The sequence below is a fragment of the Lytechinus pictus genome, chromosome 1, assembly GCF_037042905.1.
Source record: "Lytechinus pictus isolate F3 Inbred chromosome 1, Lp3.0, whole genome shotgun sequence".
Classification (NCBI taxonomy): Eukaryota; Metazoa; Echinodermata; class Echinoidea; order Temnopleuroida; family Toxopneustidae; genus Lytechinus; species Lytechinus pictus.
The window spans coordinates 37,370,200-37,392,659 of record NC_087245.1 but is presented as its reverse complement, the minus strand read 5'-3'; the positions used below and the strand labels follow the sequence as shown (position 1 = coordinate 37,392,659).

General features: G+C 35.3%; 1 protein-coding gene across 1 annotated transcript in view; it reads left to right on the top strand.

Moving 5' to 3' along the window:
- Positions 1–22,449, top strand: part of LOC129262119 (uncharacterized) — a 31,983-nt gene extending 9,534 nt beyond the window's left edge. The window contains exon 3 of the mRNA XM_064101988.1: positions 18,358–22,449. Coding sequence (XP_063958058.1) covers positions 18,358–18,483 — 126 coding nt within the window. The 3' untranslated portion in view covers positions 18,484–22,449. The remainder of the gene's footprint in view (positions 1–18,357) is intronic.
- The last annotated feature ends 11 nt before the right edge of the window (positions 22,450–22,460 follow it).

Genomic DNA, 22,460 nt, shown 5'->3' with positions numbered 1-22,460 from the left:
TCCACATGTTCAGGGAGGAATTAATAGTTGTATCACTTGACAATGAAGAGAAAGTTAGATATCATATAATAAAATACAACAGAAATAGTGAGTGGATGACATCATAGTCTCCTCATTTGCATCCCAGCCAGGATACTGTGATGTGAAATTAAGCGAAAATTTAAAATGTCATAACTTTCATATTTTACATCCGGTTTTGATGACATTTTCAGTGTTATGCTTGTTGGATTTTTCTATTTTTATTCAAATCAACCTTTTGTTGGGGTGGACTTGTCCTTTAATAATTGTCTTGTATCGGCATTGCTGTCTATATATGTCTATTCATGTTGATAGGATCTGAGTTATTCACAAGCAACTTTGTGCTTGGGTCCACATTTCAAGTGGGAATTAACCTTCAGTGGAGGATGAGGACTTTGTCTTCAAACATAGCAAATATGTTAATTACTGATTATGACACTGATAACACATACCTGGATTTCATAGTCTATTATACAAGATTGCAATGCAAAGGTGACAGTTTTAAGAGATTATTAAAGACAAAAATGAAATATAGAAAAATAAAAATGGAATGAAATGAAATGAAAAAAAGGTATAGAGATATCTAGGTAGATGCACTGATAAAAAAACATCAGCAAATAAATGATTGTGAACAAATGAATAAGTAAATAAATGAATATATTAATGAATCAATGGATTAATTATTTGATAAATAACTAGGCCTATATACAAATATGAGTGGTTCCAAATACTATCAAGCTATTCAACGCTTTCTGAATCTCATGCACATTCTAATTTACCTATTCATCATATCACCTTGGGCTATAAATATATGTAGGTTTAACCTTCAAGTCCCCAGTTTTCTGTTTCTAACAATGCAAATACTAAATTGTAGTATGTTTTTAGATTGTATTTGTATCAGATTTTGTTATTATATATCTGTACACTGTATATATATTGGTAAAATTTTATTTCGGCCCCTTAATCATGTTTTCCTGCAAACTCAGTGAATTCTATGTTCTCAACTTTTGTGGTTGTTTTCTGTATTAAAACCATATCCTGGAAAACTGGGAAATATGGTGCAGTCAATATTTTCTTATATTTCCCAACATCGGTCACTAATAATCATGCCTACTAACACATAAAATAAGGACATTTGTACATGTATGCATATTTGTGTTTGTATTGGGTGTTGTTGGGTTGTTATATGATCACTTATTTGATTGAAAGAGGATATTATCTACATCTCACAACACCACTGCACTTTGTTTAAAAGGTACATGGTATCAATTTCTTTATGGCCCCTAATACTCCAAAGAATTTGGCTGGTATTCACACAAAAAAAGACATTTAAAACCATGTTGCTGGTTTTACCCCTACTTTGGATTGTTTAGAAAATTGTGCACGCATTGACTCCGATCAAGATTTAACGTAAAAATTATGATCAATTGTATATAAGTCTATGGTATGGCAAATTGTGTCCAAAAACTTAATAGATTGTAGCATCTCTCTACGTTACACCTCCCATTACTTTAATATGTTTATATGAGATATGTTAGTGAGCTAAAAGAAAACTGGGGAGTATTTATGCTCCTTCCTATTAAATTTAAACTACTTTCGTAAAACCGGGTCTTATGCTTTTCCCCAGGTTATTGATATGTCAGGTGTCTTTTTAGTAGCATTCCAACCATGTGGAAATACACAGCAGAATCCTTCTTGTTTGGAACACAATCATGGACTTTATTAGATGGGAACGCCCAGAAAGACGTCAGTATTTCACAATAAAATATTAGCCAAGAGAAGCTGTACAAAAGAGAGATTGTGTGCATTAATGCTCATAAAGAATGGTCAAATATCAGCCCATTCGTTTGAGGGTGAGAAAGAGACAGAGAAAGAGAGATAGAAAGATAGAGATAGAAGGGACTTTCCCCTTGTCATACAATTGGGCTAAGTACACAAAATCAGATGGAAGGGCTTTATTCTATTTTGAAATAAAATCTTACAAAATCTTACACACGGTTATTTCATGGATTTCACTAAAAAAAAAATGAAATAGTTGAAATATACTTGCCCAAAAATCTATTTCACTTGCCCCCCAAAATCCTAGAAAAAATAGTTTTACCTGTTCAAAAGAAAGTTTTGCAGTTTTATAAACCATTGACATTTTCTCTCTTTTGACATGAACTGATCTACTTTGTTATTGCATTTCTTTTTCCAAAGTGATTTTATCTTGCCTGCCATGACCAAAATTAGGGTCAATATCATATCATCGACCCTAATTTTGGTCATTCTACTGCTTGCCCAATTCAGGCAAATAGTTTTGGTCTTTACTTCAAAACACTTGCCCGATCGGGCAAGTGCTTATGTAGCACCCTGAAACTATTATCTGTATGAAGTGAAAATGAGGATGAAGAGGGGGGGGGGGGGTCACAGAATATAATGAGAAGGAGATATTGATGAAATACATCCTGTATGCTGTCAAAACATGAGATGCAACCATGATCAGTGATGATTGAAGTAACATTTGCTCTTTATGTGTTAAAGACCTGTAGTTTGATAAATTGATTGAACAATAAGCATTCATTCGTGTTACTCTTGATATTCACTATCTCCTATGTACTAGGACACATTCAAAATACACATTATATTTCATGTTAACACAAGCACAAGATCATGATTTTAATGCCTTAAGCAGATTGAACTAAGGTCATCGCAAGCTCTTATATTTTCATAAATGAGAAAAACAGGAAAAAGAAGTCACTTTTTACAAGAATTGAATTATCACCTTACAATCTGCACGACTTTTTTTGTGTTTTCCCCCGATGAAAATTTGCTATGTCACTGTGTGAGCAAACATGAATGTTTGAGCTTATTTCCTTGAGCGTGCTTCGTACGGTAGTAGGGAAAACCACAAGTGCGAAGAAAAATTGTACTAATTTATTTTATGATATTAAACCGCAATGATTATGTTACCTGTCAAGCTACTTATAAGTAAACAAATATTAAGCACTTAGGAAATGACCATGCAATAGATGGAGAAAGTTGATTATTATTTAAAATGAAGGACAAGTAGAAGTTCTATTTTCTTGTTCACTTGAGTCATAAAACCTACTGTTGCCAATGTAATTAGGTGATAACTTAACAGGTTTTATGAAAAAATAAAAGTACTTTTCTTCAAATTGTATTATGTGACCTTTGGAGACAGTTGAAAATACTTTTTTTTTACTCTCAAAATCCTTCTTTGCTCCCTCAAATTACTTCAATTCTTTGACTGGATTGGCATCACTAAGGATCGCTTCGACACAAGATTCTGTATGATACTTGGAAGCCCTCTATCTGACTCACATAGCACCAAATTACTGCTAATTAATAACCTAGAATGAATGATTGAAAGAGACATTGCATTCTAGCAGTGGCCATCAGCAGACGTTCAATTAATCATTTCATTAAGCGAGAGAGATTTCGTACCATATGGTGTCAAGGCGATGATGCAGTCAGACAAACTAAGGTTTGAGGCGCGTTTAAAGGAATGCTCGGCTCCCGAGGATGAAGTATCCATCAATTAAGGTAGCCTGTCGGCTTTTCAGAAGAATGTTCTTGTTTCGGCTTTTACATTGCTCTAATTCAAATAAATACTTCATTGTTGATATTATTGATGAAAAGGGACCAACCTCCTTGTGGTGAGCAAAATTGTCAAAGATTTTGTAAAAATATTTTGATTTTAATTTGAAGGCAGAGTCCCTCTCCAAAGGAATTACATAACGCATTTTACATGTAAAAATGCATGAATAAAACACAAAGAAATGAAAAACAGCAAAAAATTTGGGATTTGGAATATTTTTGTCAAGATGGTATTAGGTATTCAATCACAGTCTGCTTTGTAGAGTATGGATCTATTAAAGGGATGGTCTGGGCTGAAAGTATTTATAGCTTAATAAATAGAGTAGAATTCACTGAGCAATATGCCGAAAATTTCATCAAAATCGGATAACAAATAACAAAGTTATTGAATTTCAAAGTTTAGCAGTATTTTGTGAAAACAGTCATCATGAATATTCATTAGGTGGGCTGATGGATGATGTCACATCTCCACTTTCCGTTTTCTTATGTTATTATGTAAAATCATAATTTTTTCATTATTTCAAACTTGTGTGAATAATATGTCTTCCTCATAATGAAATAAGTTGCAGCAATAAATATCTAATGCACTAAATCAGCTGTCAATCCAATTGTTCTAGTTCTTGGAGGAAAAAAATTGAATAAACCTAATTTCCTATAATAAAATACAAAAGAACAAGTGGAGATGTGACATCATCAGTCCACCTAATAAATATTCATGACGACTGTTTTCACAAAATATTGCTAAACTTTAAAATTCAATAACTTTGTTGTTTGTTATCCGATTTTGATGAAATTTTCGGCATTGTACTCAGTGAATACTACTCTATTTATTAAGCTATGAATATTTTCAGCCCGGACCATCCCTTTAAGATTCATGGATAGAGGGATCCATGACACTTGCTCCTGTGACTGTTGCTCTTATGGTTATGTTTTGCCAAACATATAACCTCAAACTATCCTAAACTGAATCTACATTCTTAATCCAGTTGTTGTTATAAACAAGTGCTTAAAATCTTAACCCACAAAGTTTAGAATTTAATTTCAATTCTCAATGAATTAGCATAGTTGTTTAAACTATTAAAAACTGTTGTTCCAATAAACAGCATTGTATAATAATTTTATACAGCATAGGCTTATATATCTTTAGAAGTGGTCCTGTTTACCTGCCTTTGAAAGGAAAGGCCTAGACCCGGTGAAACCTGATAATGATTGCTAACCTTGGCTGGAAGAAGATTATCTCAAAATGATGGATGAATGATGATTGGTAACTGAATAAAGGAAAGGATTTTAATCTTCTAGAGCAAGGTAATGATCATTGCCATTATGCTCCCAGCATTGGGATATATGGCCATACACAACTGGGGGAGGGGGGGGGCAAATTCCCACCAGAAATTTCTAAAACTTTTTTTTTTACTCAATAAAGTCCTGTGTTAAAATCTGATATACACAACAGACTTTTTGTGTAGCAGTCTTAACAAAAAATTGGAGCAAATTGTGATGCGATACCAGGAACTTTCCGGTGTATCCCTAGCAGATTGCTTTTTAGGTCTTGACCAAAACTGAGGAGAGTTTCATGAAGCTTGTCAGCACTGACACATTTTTATTTTCTGACAGTTACCATGGTAACATTCAGAGACCAGTGACTCTCAGCCAACCTAAACCAAGGATTTCACTAATACTGTCAGAGCTGATGATTTAGTTGGTGCTGACAGCTTTCATGAAGCATACCCTGGACTTGAGACACATACTTAATTTGTGAGGAAGTCTACTTTTAATAATAATTATGATAATCCGCTTTTATATAGCGCTTAATACATTGGAGCAACGTGTCTCGGCGCTCTACATAATATTATTACCCCAGTCATCGGATTCAATCAGTCATTCCGGTGCACAATGTATGCACATCCTCCACTCCCCGGGGAGTATTCCAGTTGCCAATGAGGCGCACTCAGTACTGGGCAATCTACAATGACTTTCACATCCTACCAGGTACCCATTTAGCACCTGGGTAGAGAGTGGCAGTGTGGATTAACGCCTTGCCAAAGGACGCCAGACCGCGGTGGGATTCGAATACATGACCCTCTGTTTACAAGGCGAGAGTCAGAACCACTGCACCATGATATAAGATAAGGAGAATCAATTAGTGTTTGACTGAAGTAACTCAGTATTCCATGTAAATCAGAAAACTGTTATCTTGGTGATCAATTTTAGATCTCAACTAGCAGGCCCTTAAGAAAATCCACAAACCTAACCCCACAGGGGTTAGGTTTGTGTTCAATTATAATTTGTAATTTGCAGATATAAAAAGAAAATTGAAGGAGTTGCTAAGAAGCAATGTGAAAAAAGGCTGTGAAAGAGAAAAATTTTGAAGGTTATAGAATGAGAAAGTGGGAGAGAAAGGACAGGCACTCTAGTCTAAAAATGAAATGTTAAATCAACAGTTGAAAGGTTGGGGGAGAGATAACCTTTTCAAAATGTTGCATTTACCACTTTAAATGATTCAACCCAACAAAATGTTGGATTCAGCTTTATGCAAGGTTGGATCAATAACATTTGGAAAAGGTTGCTACTCTGCCAGCCTTTCAATTGTAGATTTCAATTTCACTATTTAGAGGGAGGCATAATAGGGATTGTTGGACTGGGGGGGGGGGGGGGGGGACAAGAGCCAAAAATTTCCTGGTTATATGATGTGAACAGGATTTTTTTAATGATTGTGTGCCAGAGTTAAATAGCACAAAGCTTTATGAGGTAGTAGCATGATGAGTAAAAAAAAATTGTCTTGAATCCTATTAATCAATTATAGATCTCAGCATTTTGCCTTGAGTTATTAAAAGCTACATTGATTTATAGTATTCTCATTTATCATCCCTTTTCCCATGATAATACTGATATTTCTGCTGTTATAACCTGATGAATTGGGGCATACATTCACCCACTACCTGTTCTTTTCCTATTCCACCTGAACCCATCAGTATGTTATCGACTCCACGAAAGATTGCATGTAAACATTTCATGACTTGAAATGTGATTCCATCGTGAGTCAGACATAACATCGTTAACAGACGCTTGTACTTTGAAATTGCGTCAAGTGCGTTGTCCATGAATAGAAATGGTGGTGTATGGATCGAACATCTGAACTTTGGATCGAAAAAACAAATTACCCGTCAGATGCAATCCTGTGGGAAATACATCAGGAGAATACAAATGGTTAATCCAACTTCAGAGTTGCTCACAACTCAACGAAACTCCATGTTTATGATGAGGTTTTATCAAAGCCAAATATCATCACGTCTGTATCTGTGTGATCACAGAAATGGTTGCTTTGTTACAGATTCTTAAAAACATTTTTTATTTGAGTTTTCCTTGAATAAGAATTGTTCAATTATTTCTTAAATGGCTAGGGCATTTGCTTCTCCTACAGTGCTGAGTGCTAGCTTTTTAGTTAGTAAGAGAAAAGTACATGAATGTTCTCAGTCCATACAGAAAAAAGGGAGAGAAAGAGGAGGGAATGAAAGAGAATAATAGTGGGAGAAGGAAATATATATTTTTTCTTCAGAATTTTACAAACATTTGCTTAGGGCCTATGTGTTCACTCTGTGTGTGTATGCATTGCCTGTATAATTGGATACATACATGTACATGTAATCAAATATCAGTAAATTATTTTGGGATCCTTGGTGCAATCTTAATCATTCATGGGTTGCTCTTCACTTCATTACAAATTCAAAGTCTGTTTGAGGATGCCAGTCTCGACGCATTCCGTTTCACACCAACCCCACTATATTTCTATCCTTGATCCATCCAAATCCTCTTTTCACTCAATTATTCATGTACCCAGACATCATCCCCAGATACATGGGGGATGAGTAGCGCCCCCCCCCCTCGCATCCATTACATTAGAAATTAAATAACAAACAATTGGAAGGCTCTTCCCGCCTCTGTTTGCATGCATGTCCCCCAAGGCCCAATGCTTTTTCGCACCTCCCGAGACTGCATAATTCAATTTTCGTCTCGCGGCAGTGTCTCTCTGGTGAGAGAAAGGACTTTTCTTTAGCTGGTATAATCCCACTGATGACCTGCCAGAGGCCAATACTTTTATCACCCTCATTTTAGAGCACCAGGTATGGGGAGTAGATCTATCTACATTTGATTGTATGCTAAACTGGTTGGATCTTGGAGGTTTTCTTGTTAGTGCAGCTTTTCATTCATAAAAGTATGTAGCTACGAGTACGATGGTGATTTGATATGGTCTTCAAGTTCAAGTTTATTTATTTAAAACCAAAAATATCACATCATAATCAAAATAGATATACATACAACGTGAATTGAGTACATTTATAAACACACATCAATTAGATTAGAGCATAGACAAATTGGTTTTAGGACCCCTTTAAAAGCAAAGCTTATGAGTGGGGCCCTGGAATACTTATGATTATTAACATAGAATATAGGATATATACTAATCTACAAAATACAAAAAGAGAGAAAAATATATATAAGAAGGTTAAGATGCTAAAAGAGACTGGAAAACTATATATATATAAAACATATATACACCTACCCACACCCACATCCACCCACACATATGCACATACTAAACATAAATGAATAGGTCATCAACTTAAATGCAAATACATCAACTTGAATTTTTGTATTCATATTTACAGCAAGTATTTTTCGCATTAGACATGACTTGTAGTACCTGCATACAGGTTAACATTGATGTGTGAAAGTTGAAGTAAAGATTTGTTTTTAAACTAAAAATATTTGAAAATCCCAGGAATACATAACATTGTGTGATTAAAGGAGGTTTTTACATACATGTAGGTGTATAAATCAAATATGATTATTTATGTCTGGGACCAAAGTTTAACGTCGCCATCCAAAGATATGACCGTGGTTCAAACCTATTAGGTCAATGTGAATACATCGTTGCCACAATAGCACTAGTGGGTTGATTTGAATACATTACATGTAGGTATTGATACAATAGCAATCATGTCTGCTGACAATTGTTGTTATAGTAACAATCTTAGGCTGATATGAATACATTCATTGTCTGTGCAATGACATTTTTTGCTTAATATGAATACATTGTTGCTACAATAGAAATATGGATTGATATAAATACATTAATTATTGCCACAAAAACAGTTTTGGGTTGAATGTTAGTTTTGCCTAAAAAATATCCTGTGTTGAATCTACAGTAATTGTTGACTCAAAATCAATCTTAGGTTGATATCAAATAAAATAAAAATCTTTGGTTTATATGAATACACAAATTGTTGCTACAAATAAACAATAACAATATTAGGTTGATATGCATAGATTAAATGTTGCTACAATAACAATCTTTGGTTGATATGAATACATTGAATGTTGCTACAATAACAAGCTTTGGCTGACATGAATACACTAATTTTTACTACAATAACAATCTTAGGTTGATATGAATACATTAAATTTTGCTACAATAACAATCCTAGGATGATATGAATACATTAATTGATGCTGCAATAACAATCTTAGGATGATATGAATACATTAAATGATGCTGCGATAACAATCTTAGGATGATATGAATACATTAAATGATGCTGCAATAACAATCTTAGGTTGATATGAATACATTAAATGATGCTGCAATAACAATCTTAGGTTGATATGAATATAATGAAATCTTTGGCTGATATGAATACACTAATTGTTGCCTCAATTACAATCTTAGATTGATATGAATACATTAAATGTTGCGATAATGAAAATCTACATGTAGCATAGGATTGATGTGAATTCATTAATTGTTTTGTTGAAGCAAATATGGTAATAGTAATAATAATAATAATAACGGTATATTTACCCAGGGTAGCCACTTCAGTTCCGAAAACTGTTCTCCCAGCGGGCCCTGCTATTATTATTACCTGGCTAAGCTAGGCTACCGATTCAGGTACACACAGCTTTTTGAGGAATTATTTCCTGCTGGTACCCATTTTACCTCTCCTGGGTTGAGTACAGCATAGTGTGGATAAATTTCTTTCTGAAAGAAAAATAGTTGCATCAATAGCAATATTTGGATGATTTGATTGCATTAATTTCTGCTCCAATAACAAATCCTGTGCATAGAATACATTGTTGTTGTAATAGTCTTGTTGCCATTGCTGTAATACTCTTGGGTTGATGTCATTATATGATTGCTTCAACGATGAGCACATTCATGATTGCCAAAGTAGCAATCATGCAAAGTAGCAATCATAGTATGATTTGAGTGCAATGATCATGGTGTGATGTGATGTCCACTGCTTTTCTGTTGTGATGAGAAAATGTTCACATTCAATGGCAGCTGTGAACTTGCTGAGTCATGCCTATGGGGTCACATGTGTTGAAATGTACACTCTTGTCTTTTGACTGGTGACTAATGACTAGGGATTACATCTGGATTAAATGTCTCTCTACTCCAAATACCCTGCAGGTCAAACTCCGCCAGCTTCCAGCTTTGATTAGCTTCGAGTGATTCCCTCTTTTCATTCAAATGAATATGTTTGAAATGTGATTGACCCATAACATTTCCAGATTCCATGCGAATTCAATTTCATTGATTATAGATTACATCAGCTAAATTTACACATATTAACCCCTCCCACAAAGAATACCAGTTCTGAATAAGAAATGTTGAAGATTTGTATGAAAGTGATATGAAGTTGAAGTTGAAACTTTATTACCAAAAAAGCAGAATCTATTATATTGGTAATAGTGTATATCAGTGGAATAGTTTAATTAAGTAGTCAATCGTCTTTTCACAGTGGAAATATCATGTTAAAGTTTTCCTCAAGTGATTGAGTGCAAATCAAGAAAAGTGTGTAGCTGACCTATTAAAAGAAACTTCTCAAACCCTAAACAGAGGAGACAGGTCTACAGTCAGATATCGAGCACCCCGGAACAGACCCTTTTTGCGGTAACACCCAAAATAGCCCTATAATAGACTACTCTGCCTGGTCCTGCCAATTCATATTTCTCTTGGAAGTTTTTCATTTTCCAGCAAGACCCAAAAGGACCATCTGTTTTTAGCCATCTTAGCCATCTTTTTACCTTAGTGAATGTCAAACATGATTCAGCAAAGTGACAGTATACCTGTCTCGTCACCAAGCCACAGCGGCAATCGTTGCCGTGCATTCTATGTCCTTTTCACTCAAATTTCTGATCTCATTTTATTCAATATATAAAGTACTTGGTGAGCTTGCAGAGTTTTGACTAATGGGGGGTATAATAAGGGAAACAAACTATAAAAGAGACTTATGTTGCAGTTCCTCAAGTCAAATATTTGTCATGTGCAAAATATGGTTTGGTAACTTTGGCAACCTGACAGTGTATACAAATACTCAAACCCTCACAAGGGTGACAAGATAATGTATCCCGCTAAGCGGCTTACACCATTCATTTTTACAAATTATTTCAAAGTAATCGATCACAAAAGTATTTTTATACAATCAATCACTAAGTTTTGTGTTATGATGCCCATACTTTTGACAAGGAGAACACTAATTCTCATGAAAAACAAATTTGAAACTGAGAAGCCTAGCATATGTCGTAACAGGCGTATTCAGACTGCCTCGATCACCGGAGTGCCCATTGAATTACAAGAACCTGTTCAGCCCCCAAAATACCTTACAGTGGTGCTAGAAATGTGCTAGAAATGCACTCCTTCATGCTGAGTGTTGAATGTAGACAACAATACGACAATGTCGGGCGAGCCCAGAGAAACAAACTTAATTGAATGTAACATCTTATCACCTGACTTCACAATTAAATATCTATAAAATAGCGGAACGTGAACACTTAAAACTTTTTCATTTTCTGGTTGGGTTCACTAAGTTTTTAGCACCACTATTTTCGCATCTATACCAATCCAAAGCAGACCCTTTTAGGGTTCTTGAAGTTATGAGAATGCGCGGTATGGTCTGAATAGGGGGCAAGGTTAAGTCCCTAGCTCAACGCCAAACTACTCACTGCTTTTGGAAAGTTCCTGTTTGCTTTCACACTGCCAAAATACTTGCAACCCTGGAAAAAAGCCTTGCAAAAGTTCTTGTAATTTCAACAAGTACCCATTATTTGGCAGGTATTATCTTTTAGAGATATTACAAGTAATTTGCTTTCACACTGCCAAAATTACCCGGTATTTTCTGACAGGGGTAGATCAGGGCAAATTTCTTGTTCGATAAACACCTGGAAATAACAAACTTCGAGGCAGTCTGAATACGCCTAGAGAAAACAGTGCTTCATGAAATACAAATTTGAACATGAGCCCCTTATCATATCATACTGAGTCTGATATGATTGGGGGCTCGTCCGTGCATGATATTCTCATGAATGATTAAGGGATCACTTACCAGTCGAGAATGAGTCAGGTTTGGTTTCTCACTTAAGGTCTGTTTAACCTGCTAGAATTAGCATCAATGGACATCCATGCATGAAGAGGGGATATATGTTGTGACCCAATGTACTTGCTATGGGCACCAATTTAAAGGTACTGGTACTCATTGCAATATATTTTATTTTTCGTTGAATAAAAAAGATTTTTGTAGAAATTATATTTTTCTCAATTTATCAATATTCTATAGCTAGCTTTGTTTACCTTGTCCTTAATATGTTAAAAAATAGTATTGTGTTGTCTTGATCATACATTTAAAGAAGTAAAGATAGAAAGGGTCAAATCACCTTTTAAAAGTGCCATGGAGTGACAGAATTTTGGTAATGTGTTATGGAGGAAAATGCCGTCCCTCTTAGCCCCTTTTCCATCCTTTAAGCCTGTTTTGATTTAGGGTGTACCATGAATCGTGTAACATGCCTAATCATACTAATTACAATATGTAGGCTTAGGGCTTTAGCTGACATCTGTATAGATCCAGTGCCCTTTTAGATTATCGTGGAATAATTGGTTCCATAATAATTTGTTCATTTCATGATCACAAGATATGAGAGCATTATATTACCTATATCTAGTAGGAATTGGATGAATAGAATAGTTAAATATCTACACTTCGTCAGCTCCACTTAAATCACCTTCTAATAAATAATGGACCATGTAAATATTTACCCACTCCATATCTTTACAGTCTAGTCATGGGTAAATTCCATTTCTTGAACCCCGATGCAGTAATTCAATATTTCATCTTTATTTGCCCCCCCTTAGAACACACATTCATCCCACGGTATTCTAATGAGATTTATTTTTAATCCTGGTTCAAGTGAGGCATGACGCGGTGTGCTTGCACAGTCGTAAAATAACGTTTCGCTCGAAGAACCTCCGAGCTGACTCATACTCCACCTAGTCTGAGTTATATGCTTCTGTATTACAAGATTAAGAAAGAACATATATATAGACACACCATGCCAAGTAGACTTGTGCCATTTTCTATCCTTCATATGTTTGTTTATTAATGTTTATATAAGATGAAAAGCTTTCTTGTAATTGAAATGATGCATGGGATACACCAAAATTCATGTCACCGCATTTTCTTTGAAGAATTATAATTTTTGAAAAGACTTTTTTAAAGAGATATACAGGTTGCAACTTCCCATCATAAATTATGTTGATCCCCCTTCTTTCTTTCTTAAAATAGTTTTGTAATAACCATATAAAAAAGCTCTAATTTAATTCAATTAAGAGAGTGCCTGTCTTTCACATCACTCTCTTTCCTGCAAAAGGTCAATCAATCCATTTCAAATAAAAAGTTAACTCCTTACTAGGTCTTTATTCAAAATCATATTTAAAAATCATAAAAAATAAACTAGTGTTCAAAGTCATTGACCCTACTTACCCAGGCTTTAACATATTATATCAATGGAACATTATTTTTTCAATTCAGAAATTGACACTGAAGATAGACAAACATGTACACTGTAATTTATCCTATCTGTTGTAATACAGTATATCTCCATATAGATGGTATAAAGAGGTTTTGATTTATATGGCCACGAATGATGATTTCATTATTGACTCATTGATTATACTTAATGAGTGTTAAGGACTATTTATCATGAATAATGGTCTATACCCAAGTGGCTATAAATCATTATATTCTAAGTAGGGTCACATCTTAAGAATAAATCACTTTTGAGAAGAATAACTGATTATCATTCTGACTTGAGTGTATAATATGCCTGTATGTGACTTATACACAGCAAAAACTGTGATGTTAACTGGTGTACATAGAGGACCACACCAGTTATTTTACACCGGTGTTGATTTGGTGGTGTTAGTTTTACACCTATAGGTGTTATTACAACACCTTTGGTTGTTACATTTACACTCTTTGGTGTTATGTTCAATCTATAGGGTGTAATTTTAACGTCTCAGGGTGTGGTCCTCTATTAACACCAACTGGTGTCAGTTTTAACACTGCAGTTTTTACAGTGTAGTTTACCCTCCCCCTTTATGAATTTAAAGAACATTTTTGTTGAAATGCTTTAAAGGGGGAGTGACCTGTGTGTGGTCTCTCATTGACTGTGTGTTATCAATACATAGTCTTAAAATATATGTTTTCAGATATCTACTAATTCTACAGAGAATATAAAATGACCTATATAATTGTATTTATAGAGAGAAACTAAAATGTTTTGAGAGGAAAAGTGATTGATTTACTACTTGGTAACATAATTATTGCGGTATTAATGTATTGAGTAGTTAATTAGCATGTTATCGTTCAAGTGGGTCTACATTACTAGACTACACTAGCATTATGGGTCAGGGAACCGGCCAGGTATGAGTAGCTGAGGACTCAAGATGGCGCTATTGGTTCATATCTGCTTTAAGAGATATCAACCACCCCCTTGTGATTTTCTTCTTTTGCCTCCTGCTTCCCAAACAGGAAAAAAGGTCAAAATACAAAATAAAACAAAATAAGAAAACAATATTTGAATTCCATTTTTGCTTTGAGTTTATTAAAGGGGAATCCAACCCAAATGAAAACTTGTTTTTACAAGGAAAAGAAAAATCAGTCAAGTTGATTGGTGAAAGTTTGAACAATATTGGACAAACAACAAGAAAGTCATGAATTTTTAAAAGTATTAAATATTGGTAATCACTATACCCATGGAGACTTCAAATTGGCCGCATATGGGATGTCATGGTGATGTAAGGCAAGGACTACTCTTCCATGTACTCCAATACATTATTATGGCTAAAATGTCATTTTCTCAAAAAGTTTTATTTTAAATCATATTTTTCTTTCATGAGGACATAAAACAATATACTACCTGGGTTATATTTAGATTACTGCCCCAGGGGAATGGGTACTAAGGAGAAAACCACAAATCCCTGATAATAAAGTACATAGCCTATGGGAAAGTTGTCCTTGCCCCTTGTCATAATTTACTTACTCAGTTGCCAATTTGAAATCTACATAGTATTAGTGATCTCAATTTTAAAGCAGCTATAACATTCTTATTGCTTGTCCTATTTCTATCAAACTTTCACCATTCTGTTTAATTTATTTTTCTCTTTCCCAACACAACATTTTATGGCCAAGGCTGGATTTCCCTTTAAACAGGGTGATCTTCCTTTTCAAAACTGAACCAAACTACCATCACCTGTTTTTTAAATGATAAATGTTGAATAAAACATAAATGAATAATAATAAATAAATAAAGCATTTATCTTTATTAATAGGAGAGGAAAGTTATAGAATTACAAGATCATTTTGTGTATCACTCTTCTCTTTGTTTTCTTTTACTTGTCTTGAATTAACCATAACTTTTCTGGTGAACTAGAATGTTGAAAATCATTCATCACCGAAAACTGTATAATATTTACCTTCCTATTTTGTTTTAGGTTGAAGATCATCCACTCCCTGACCGATTACCAGTGATGATGAATCAGGGGGGGGGGGGGTGTTTCATGAAAAATCTTTTGAGAGATTTTCACAGACAGCTGTCATAAGCTACCAAAACCCTTGCATCTGATTGGCTTAGAGCAAATTTGTCTGTGGAAACCAATGACAAAACACTAAGTGGAATGCTCCCCATCGTTGATTTTGAAGTCATGTGACATTGTCTTTCCTTTCAACATTAGTTCATTTTATAAATCTGTTTCATGAATGTACTCCCACTCAGAAAACAAACGCTATACACTTAAGACTGATTGATAAGTTGCATTGTAAGGTTCAATACAAACAAAGTAATTAATCAAATGTTAGAGTATTGAATGACATGTGCTCAAGAAACCTATTTGATTTCTTGTATTCAGAGAAAGACAATCTGAATCTAGTGACTAATTTTTAGGTTTTAACCAAATTATGGAGTTTGAAGCTTTTATAGGTTCCCTGCAAGAAGGCATTAGTTCTTCTGGGGCCCAGTGAAGAAAAAATTACTTTTAAGAGCATTAAAAAAAAATCAAGCGCGATACCCTTATATGAACACTTCATTGGTCGAAAGTCAGATTGCGTTATAATTTTTTGAATTGGAATTGATTGCAAATCTTTTGGAACAGGCCCCATGGGAGTCAGGGAATGGAGAGGAGAATGGTGGGGGGTGAGTAGAGGATGGGGAGAGGGGAGGGGAATGAAGAACTATGTGTGGAGATGGAGAGAGGGAGAGGGGAAGAAAGAGATGGGGAGGGGGTCAGAGGAATTTGAAATTAATGAAATGTAGGAGGCGAGAGTTAATGATTTAAGAAATAGCGCAGGAAAAAAATTCAATAACTTTTGAGAACTCAATATGAAATTAAATGGAAGAAAGGGATAATGGGATGGAATTTTTTATTTTAGTGATAATGAGATAAGAAAATAGAGAATTAAGAATCATTTGTATTATTCTGTGCCCATTTAGGGATTGTATATTTATGGTCTATTTGTGTTTACCGCAAGTTTTCTGTACTTCAGGCTATATAAAGTCTGTGAATTACTATAAGAAGACAATATATTAGTTTGATAGTACTGTTAAAAGAAGCAATTATGAAACTAATGTTTCATTTTCTATTGGACTTTACTGGTAGTTATTACAATCTTTGTATTAAAAATATCTTGAGTTCTGATGGCACTGCAAACTTCTTCTGATTGTTGACAGTGATAAATGCCATGAATAGACATAGTTTGATACACCCATGTCTGTTAATAACTATACAAATAATCTATTAATATTTTATGGTCTATTTGTGTTTACCGCAAGTTTTCTATACTTCAGGCTATATAAAGTGTGTGAATGACTATACAAGACAATATATTTGTTTGATAGTTCTATTAAAAGAAGCAACTATGGAAAACTTTCATTTTCTATTAGACTTTCCTAGAAGTACTTACAATCTTTGTAATGAAAATCTTTTGAGTTCTGATGGCACTGCAAACATCTGATTATTGACAGAGATAAATGTTATGAACAGACATAGTTTGATACACCCATGTCTGTCTATTAATAAGTCTACAAATAATCTATTAATATTTTTGAAATATAACTCCTCTTCCCTGTCAAATAAATATGTTTACACTTTCCAATTGACAATTAGATGTTTATAAATGAAATTGATTTTTGTTTCAAATATCTTTGTTTTTTTAACTTGCACTTAAATCAGGAAATGATTTTTTTTCCATAAATCATTCAAAAATTCCTCTTAACTCTCAACCCAACGAGGTTCTTTTGAATTACTATTTGGCAGCTGTATTTATTGAGTTTACAAATTGAATTTCATCACTTATATCGTGCTGGGGTACCACAAAGCCTGACTCAACAATCGACAAAAGATGGCAGCAAACAAAGTTAAAGTTATTTCATCTTGGTTTCATGGACTTTGCATGGGATTTTTTTCCTCTTTTTTTTTTGCAGGAATTTTACAGAATTTAGATATGGATTTTGGGTCTGATACAGGACTAGTTGGGATAATGGAAGAAAGAGGTCATGATACAAATAGATATTCATATCATAATTCACTATTCCTTAACTTTGATTTTTTGGGGGAAAATGGTGATGGGCTATTGACAAAATTCTGATGGGATATGTATGATGTCATGATAACTGTGGACTTAACTCATATTTTTCATTCAATATAGGAAAGCTACACCTTTCTAAGTATTCTGGGGCCTTAAAGTATTTAATGACTTTGTGTGACTAATAATTTTGATCATGAATAATGTATGGGACGCATATTGAAATATATGTGACTGTATAAAGCATCACTCCTTCTGTAACTGAAAAAAAAATAGTTATATACTGATCTGATGGCTTGCAGACTGAAAACAAAAATGTTCTTTTATTGTAAAAATACAGACAATGAATAACATAATTTACATGAAGCTCTGCCTGAAGCCTATACCTCTTCATCTTTTTCTTATTATTTCCTCAATGTTTTTTCAAATTTTTGTCATTGATAATTTTTCATTTTCACTTGTCATTTGCATGATAAAGTGATATATTATTAAGCCCCTACAAGCTTTTTTGTGGCAAGGTTCACATTGTCAAAAAAATGTAGTTCTTGTGAAAATGGTCGATCATGGAGATCATGGAGTTTATGTAACTCTACAAAATCTAGATGTAGGACGACATGATGACAATTAACCTTGGTTTTACAGGATTTCTCATGGAATCAGTGTTTCCTGCAACAACTATCATTTATCTTTAAAGGTCGTGTTGAGGAATTCCTCTATTTTTGCCATTTTGATTCCTTTTTTTTGGTTACCCAGATTTGGCAGCTCCATGTGATATGATATAGCTCAACCGACTGATTGTTTTCTTTGTCTGTTATTTTGTCAACAGTCATACCAAATCCAGATCCAAGGTTTATCAGATACAGAGGAGGTGGAAGCAAGGCCGAAGGCCAAAGCGGACAGACGGGTAACATTCAACAGACAACCCCCACAGGTAAGGTTTTATTTCCTCTAATCATAATCTGAGTCCGACACATCGGCCCGAATCCACACAGGTGGTTTTGAAGACCGTCGTTTGAACCCATGGTTAATGCAGATTTCATGTTTAGATTACGCTTAATTTACCAGGTATATTAAAAAAGTCCAATGCGAATATGCTAAATTGATGGTTGTTGCCATGGTAGAGCATGTTATTTTATTCATGAGTCCACTGTTTTGAACAAACAGTATTTGTGCAGTGGATGGGTCTCATTCCAGTAGATAGTGCACAAACACAGAAGTGAATATACGACCCCTAACGTCCGTTCATTCCCTACACACCATGCCATTCTATCTGGAACAGCACCGGAAAGGGGGAATGTGATCTCTGAAAAGGTTCTGGGTTTTTAATTTCTTGATCATTTGAATTTGAAGGGGGGTTGAAAGTGTGCCATTCCCAATGCTGAATGCTGCCCTCTGTTGGTGAAATCTGTTATGGCATTATCGAGAGTTCAGTCTACTTGTATGTCTGATGACTTATGAAGGTGGTTCACCTCTCCTGACAACCGTGTCACAAGTAGACCAACCTGTGATCTTAACGTATCAGTATGCTGCCCTCTGTTCACTGGTTGAGTACTATATAGTCTTCATTTTAGAAACTTTACAAACGTTACAAACCCTAGCATGTATATTGCGGTCACGCGAGGATTTGGAGGGGCTGTAGTGATAACAAATCCACTGAAATTACAACGCAAGTTATCATATTACGTAACATAACTGGCTCTCAGTGTTCACAACGTGTACACGACCGAAAAACACGCCGTGTACATGACCGAAAAACACGCCGTGTACATGTGCATCAAAAATGGACTTTCAAAACGGGCCTAATATTGATACCCTCCATGAATGATGAACCAAAAAGTTATCCATGACACAGTGTAAATCAATATTTATTAGGCTCTAAAGTAGATTTTTTTTTAAATGTCCATCAATGACAAACTGATCACTCTCAAATATGTTCCATGACATTTGCTCTGGCGACAGTTGCTGCGATGGAAAATCTGCACGTTAAGCCAAACATAAAACCTAATCTCCAAGACTAAATAAATCCCAATCCTTATCTTTACATTATTCTTAACCAAAAACTCTTTTACAATCCTAACTCTAACCCTATGCCCTCTGAGATATTAAGACTGGAGCACACATCGCAGGAGCAAATGTCGTTACACCTCAGATATACTTGTTCAGTAAATCGATTCCAGTGAATATCGCTCTATGTGTGAGCTCAGTGGGAAAATGATAGAGTTATCAAGGCATGTCGTTAACCTAATTTTGAGAGCAGGTCAAGTATCGATAATGATTGGCAGGAGGAGATTTAGAACTCATTTTGTAAGACCATGCTTCCTCCTACAGCTGATGATTATTGATTTTTCCGACTCTTGCTTGAAAAATGTGATTAGACATTGAATGTTGACGTGTTGGAATCCAACATTCAGGAATTCGTTCTACGGCTTTGATCCACATTTACGTACCCTCACACATACACACCCACCTCCTCCCCCCACACATGCATGTAAATGCTGCCAAACGGGGATGGTAAACCCTACCTAGTCTGCTGTGTTTTATTATTATTATTATTATTAATTGTTTGGCATCACCTGTGTCTTGGAGACAAAAAGCGAACTGAGAGGCAGTTCTCACTACGTTCCTAAAACTAGTTTACTGGAAACTAGTTTAGTGGAAACTAGTTTAACGCGTAGTGAGAGCGGTCGAAGCGGTCTTGGAAGCGATCTTCCAAACCAGTTTGGAAAACCACCTCGCGATGTAGTTTTCAAGATCGCTTTGCCTCGTTAAACTGGTTTTAGCGTAAGTGAGGACACAACCGTTCTTCGGGAAGCGATCTTCGCACATTTTGAGCGCGCTACTCCACACGACAGGTGTAGAATGCCTATGCTGCAGTTTCGAATTTCGCGCGAAACGTGTCACCCCACTGAGAGCGTTTCCATAGCAACAAGAGCGCTTTACGTGAAGTGATTTTGAAAACCACTTTCGCGTGATCAAGTGGGAACGCTAGCAAAGCGATCTTCCAAAGTGGTTTCCTGAATCGGTTTCCAGTAAACTAGTTTTAGAAAGCGTAATGAGAACGGCCTCTTTATCACTATGACCCGCAGGTCTCTCCTCCCGATTTAACTGATTGGGGGGAGTGCAGTTGGACCTCTACACCGGGGTTTCCCCCTACTCTTATACGAATAGTGCAGTGGGTTCTTAACGTGCGAGGGACAGAGTGTTTTCCATTGTAACATAGCCTGCATCTATGAAACATGGGAGAGACGTTTACACACAACGCACTGGCTTCAGTTATCTGCCCGGGGTGGACTCAAACCCACAATCTTTGGTTCGACGGGCAGACGCGGTACAGACTGAGCCAACAACGCTCTCCAATTGTAAACCCTTCACTCGAGTTAAGGGCTTGAATGTGCAACCTATGATGCCTTGTGTACTGAAGGCCCTCTCGCTCAGAATTGAAACGGCAAGTTTTGTATGTGCTTGTCTTTGCGTTGATACCCACTTGTTGATCAAAGTTTCAATCAGGGTCTGCTCCTGCAGACTAACCCCCAACCCCAACAAACAATCTGTATAACTGCATGCAAGTATTTCTTTTGATGTTACTTTTCTTAAAGGACTATTTGAATTTCAATAAAGTTCAAGATTTGAAAGATAAATATGCTTCATTCAATACAGCTCTAATTGAAATTCACATTGAGGAAATGCAAGATTAGGGTCAACCTTAGCGTGTTAATCTATTCTAGATTCGGAGATGGGGGGATGGATGTGGGTCGAAAGATTTATGAGAGAAGAAAGGGAGAAGAACAAAAACAAAAACATTGGGAAAGCATTTAGTGGAGGCAGCACTGAATTTGAAATTCATCATTCCAACGTGACGTGCCGGGAAGCAGCAGAGAGCATGAAGTTGTTTTTTTTACGTCACTCCTCCATCGTCTAAATATAAACCATGCTTTTGTATGTTTTTAACCTCTAGAATTTTTTATGAATTTAAAAGAAAATTTTGTTAGATTCTATTTATACCGATCTGGACAGCGCCTAAAGTGTAACACCATGACAGAAAATGTGGGATGCACAAAATACTTTTTGTTTATAAGGGTGCTCTGAAAAAAATAAAATGTGTTTGCTCCTTGTAACTAGAACTTGCTTTAGTTGGGTTTTAATGGCCAATAAAATATAGTTAAATTTATTTGTTTTGACTAACAATAATAGCGATAGATATTTCTTATTTTCTGTCAAAGGGCATCTATGCATGAATCTTATCTTCCTCAGTGAGAAATTTTTATATTTGAATTCAATCTCTGCTGTAACATGTCGTCATGTCATATATTTAGAAATATATCTTCATCCTAAATGATATAGATCAAAGTTTTATAATACTAAACATATCTGAAGTCTCTTGCAATCAGCTTATTGTCATATGGAATCTTTATCGTCAAAAGTGCTTTTATCTTTTAGCGCATGAACTCTTTTTTTTTTATTTGTCATTTCCATCTGATCTGTCACATTTCCTGACACTAGAGTCCTAATTCTCTTCAATTGTCTATAATTTTAGCTGGGGCAGGAAATTTGCCTATCTCTGAGATGCTAATTTACTCTATTAAGGGAAGTGTCTTGTGTGGAAACTGCTACTGGAATCAATATTTTCACCCCGATTCTCGTCTAATTTTACCTTATTCATGGTATACAGGGCGTCCCACAAAAAAGGAAACCCGTTTTCAGAGATAAATTTCAAAATTATCAAACATGTTTTTACGATGAATTTGATACTGATGGTAAGAGTGGAATCTCATCTTTAATTTGAGACCAACAGCTTAGCAGATCATTCATGTATGGCAGGTTACAAACAATGAATATTGAGGCCTATCAGAAACGATTTGTAGAAACTTGTGTAAGAATCTGAATCGACTCTCATTTCAGGGATCAGTGAGAGAAACTTAACAAAGAATA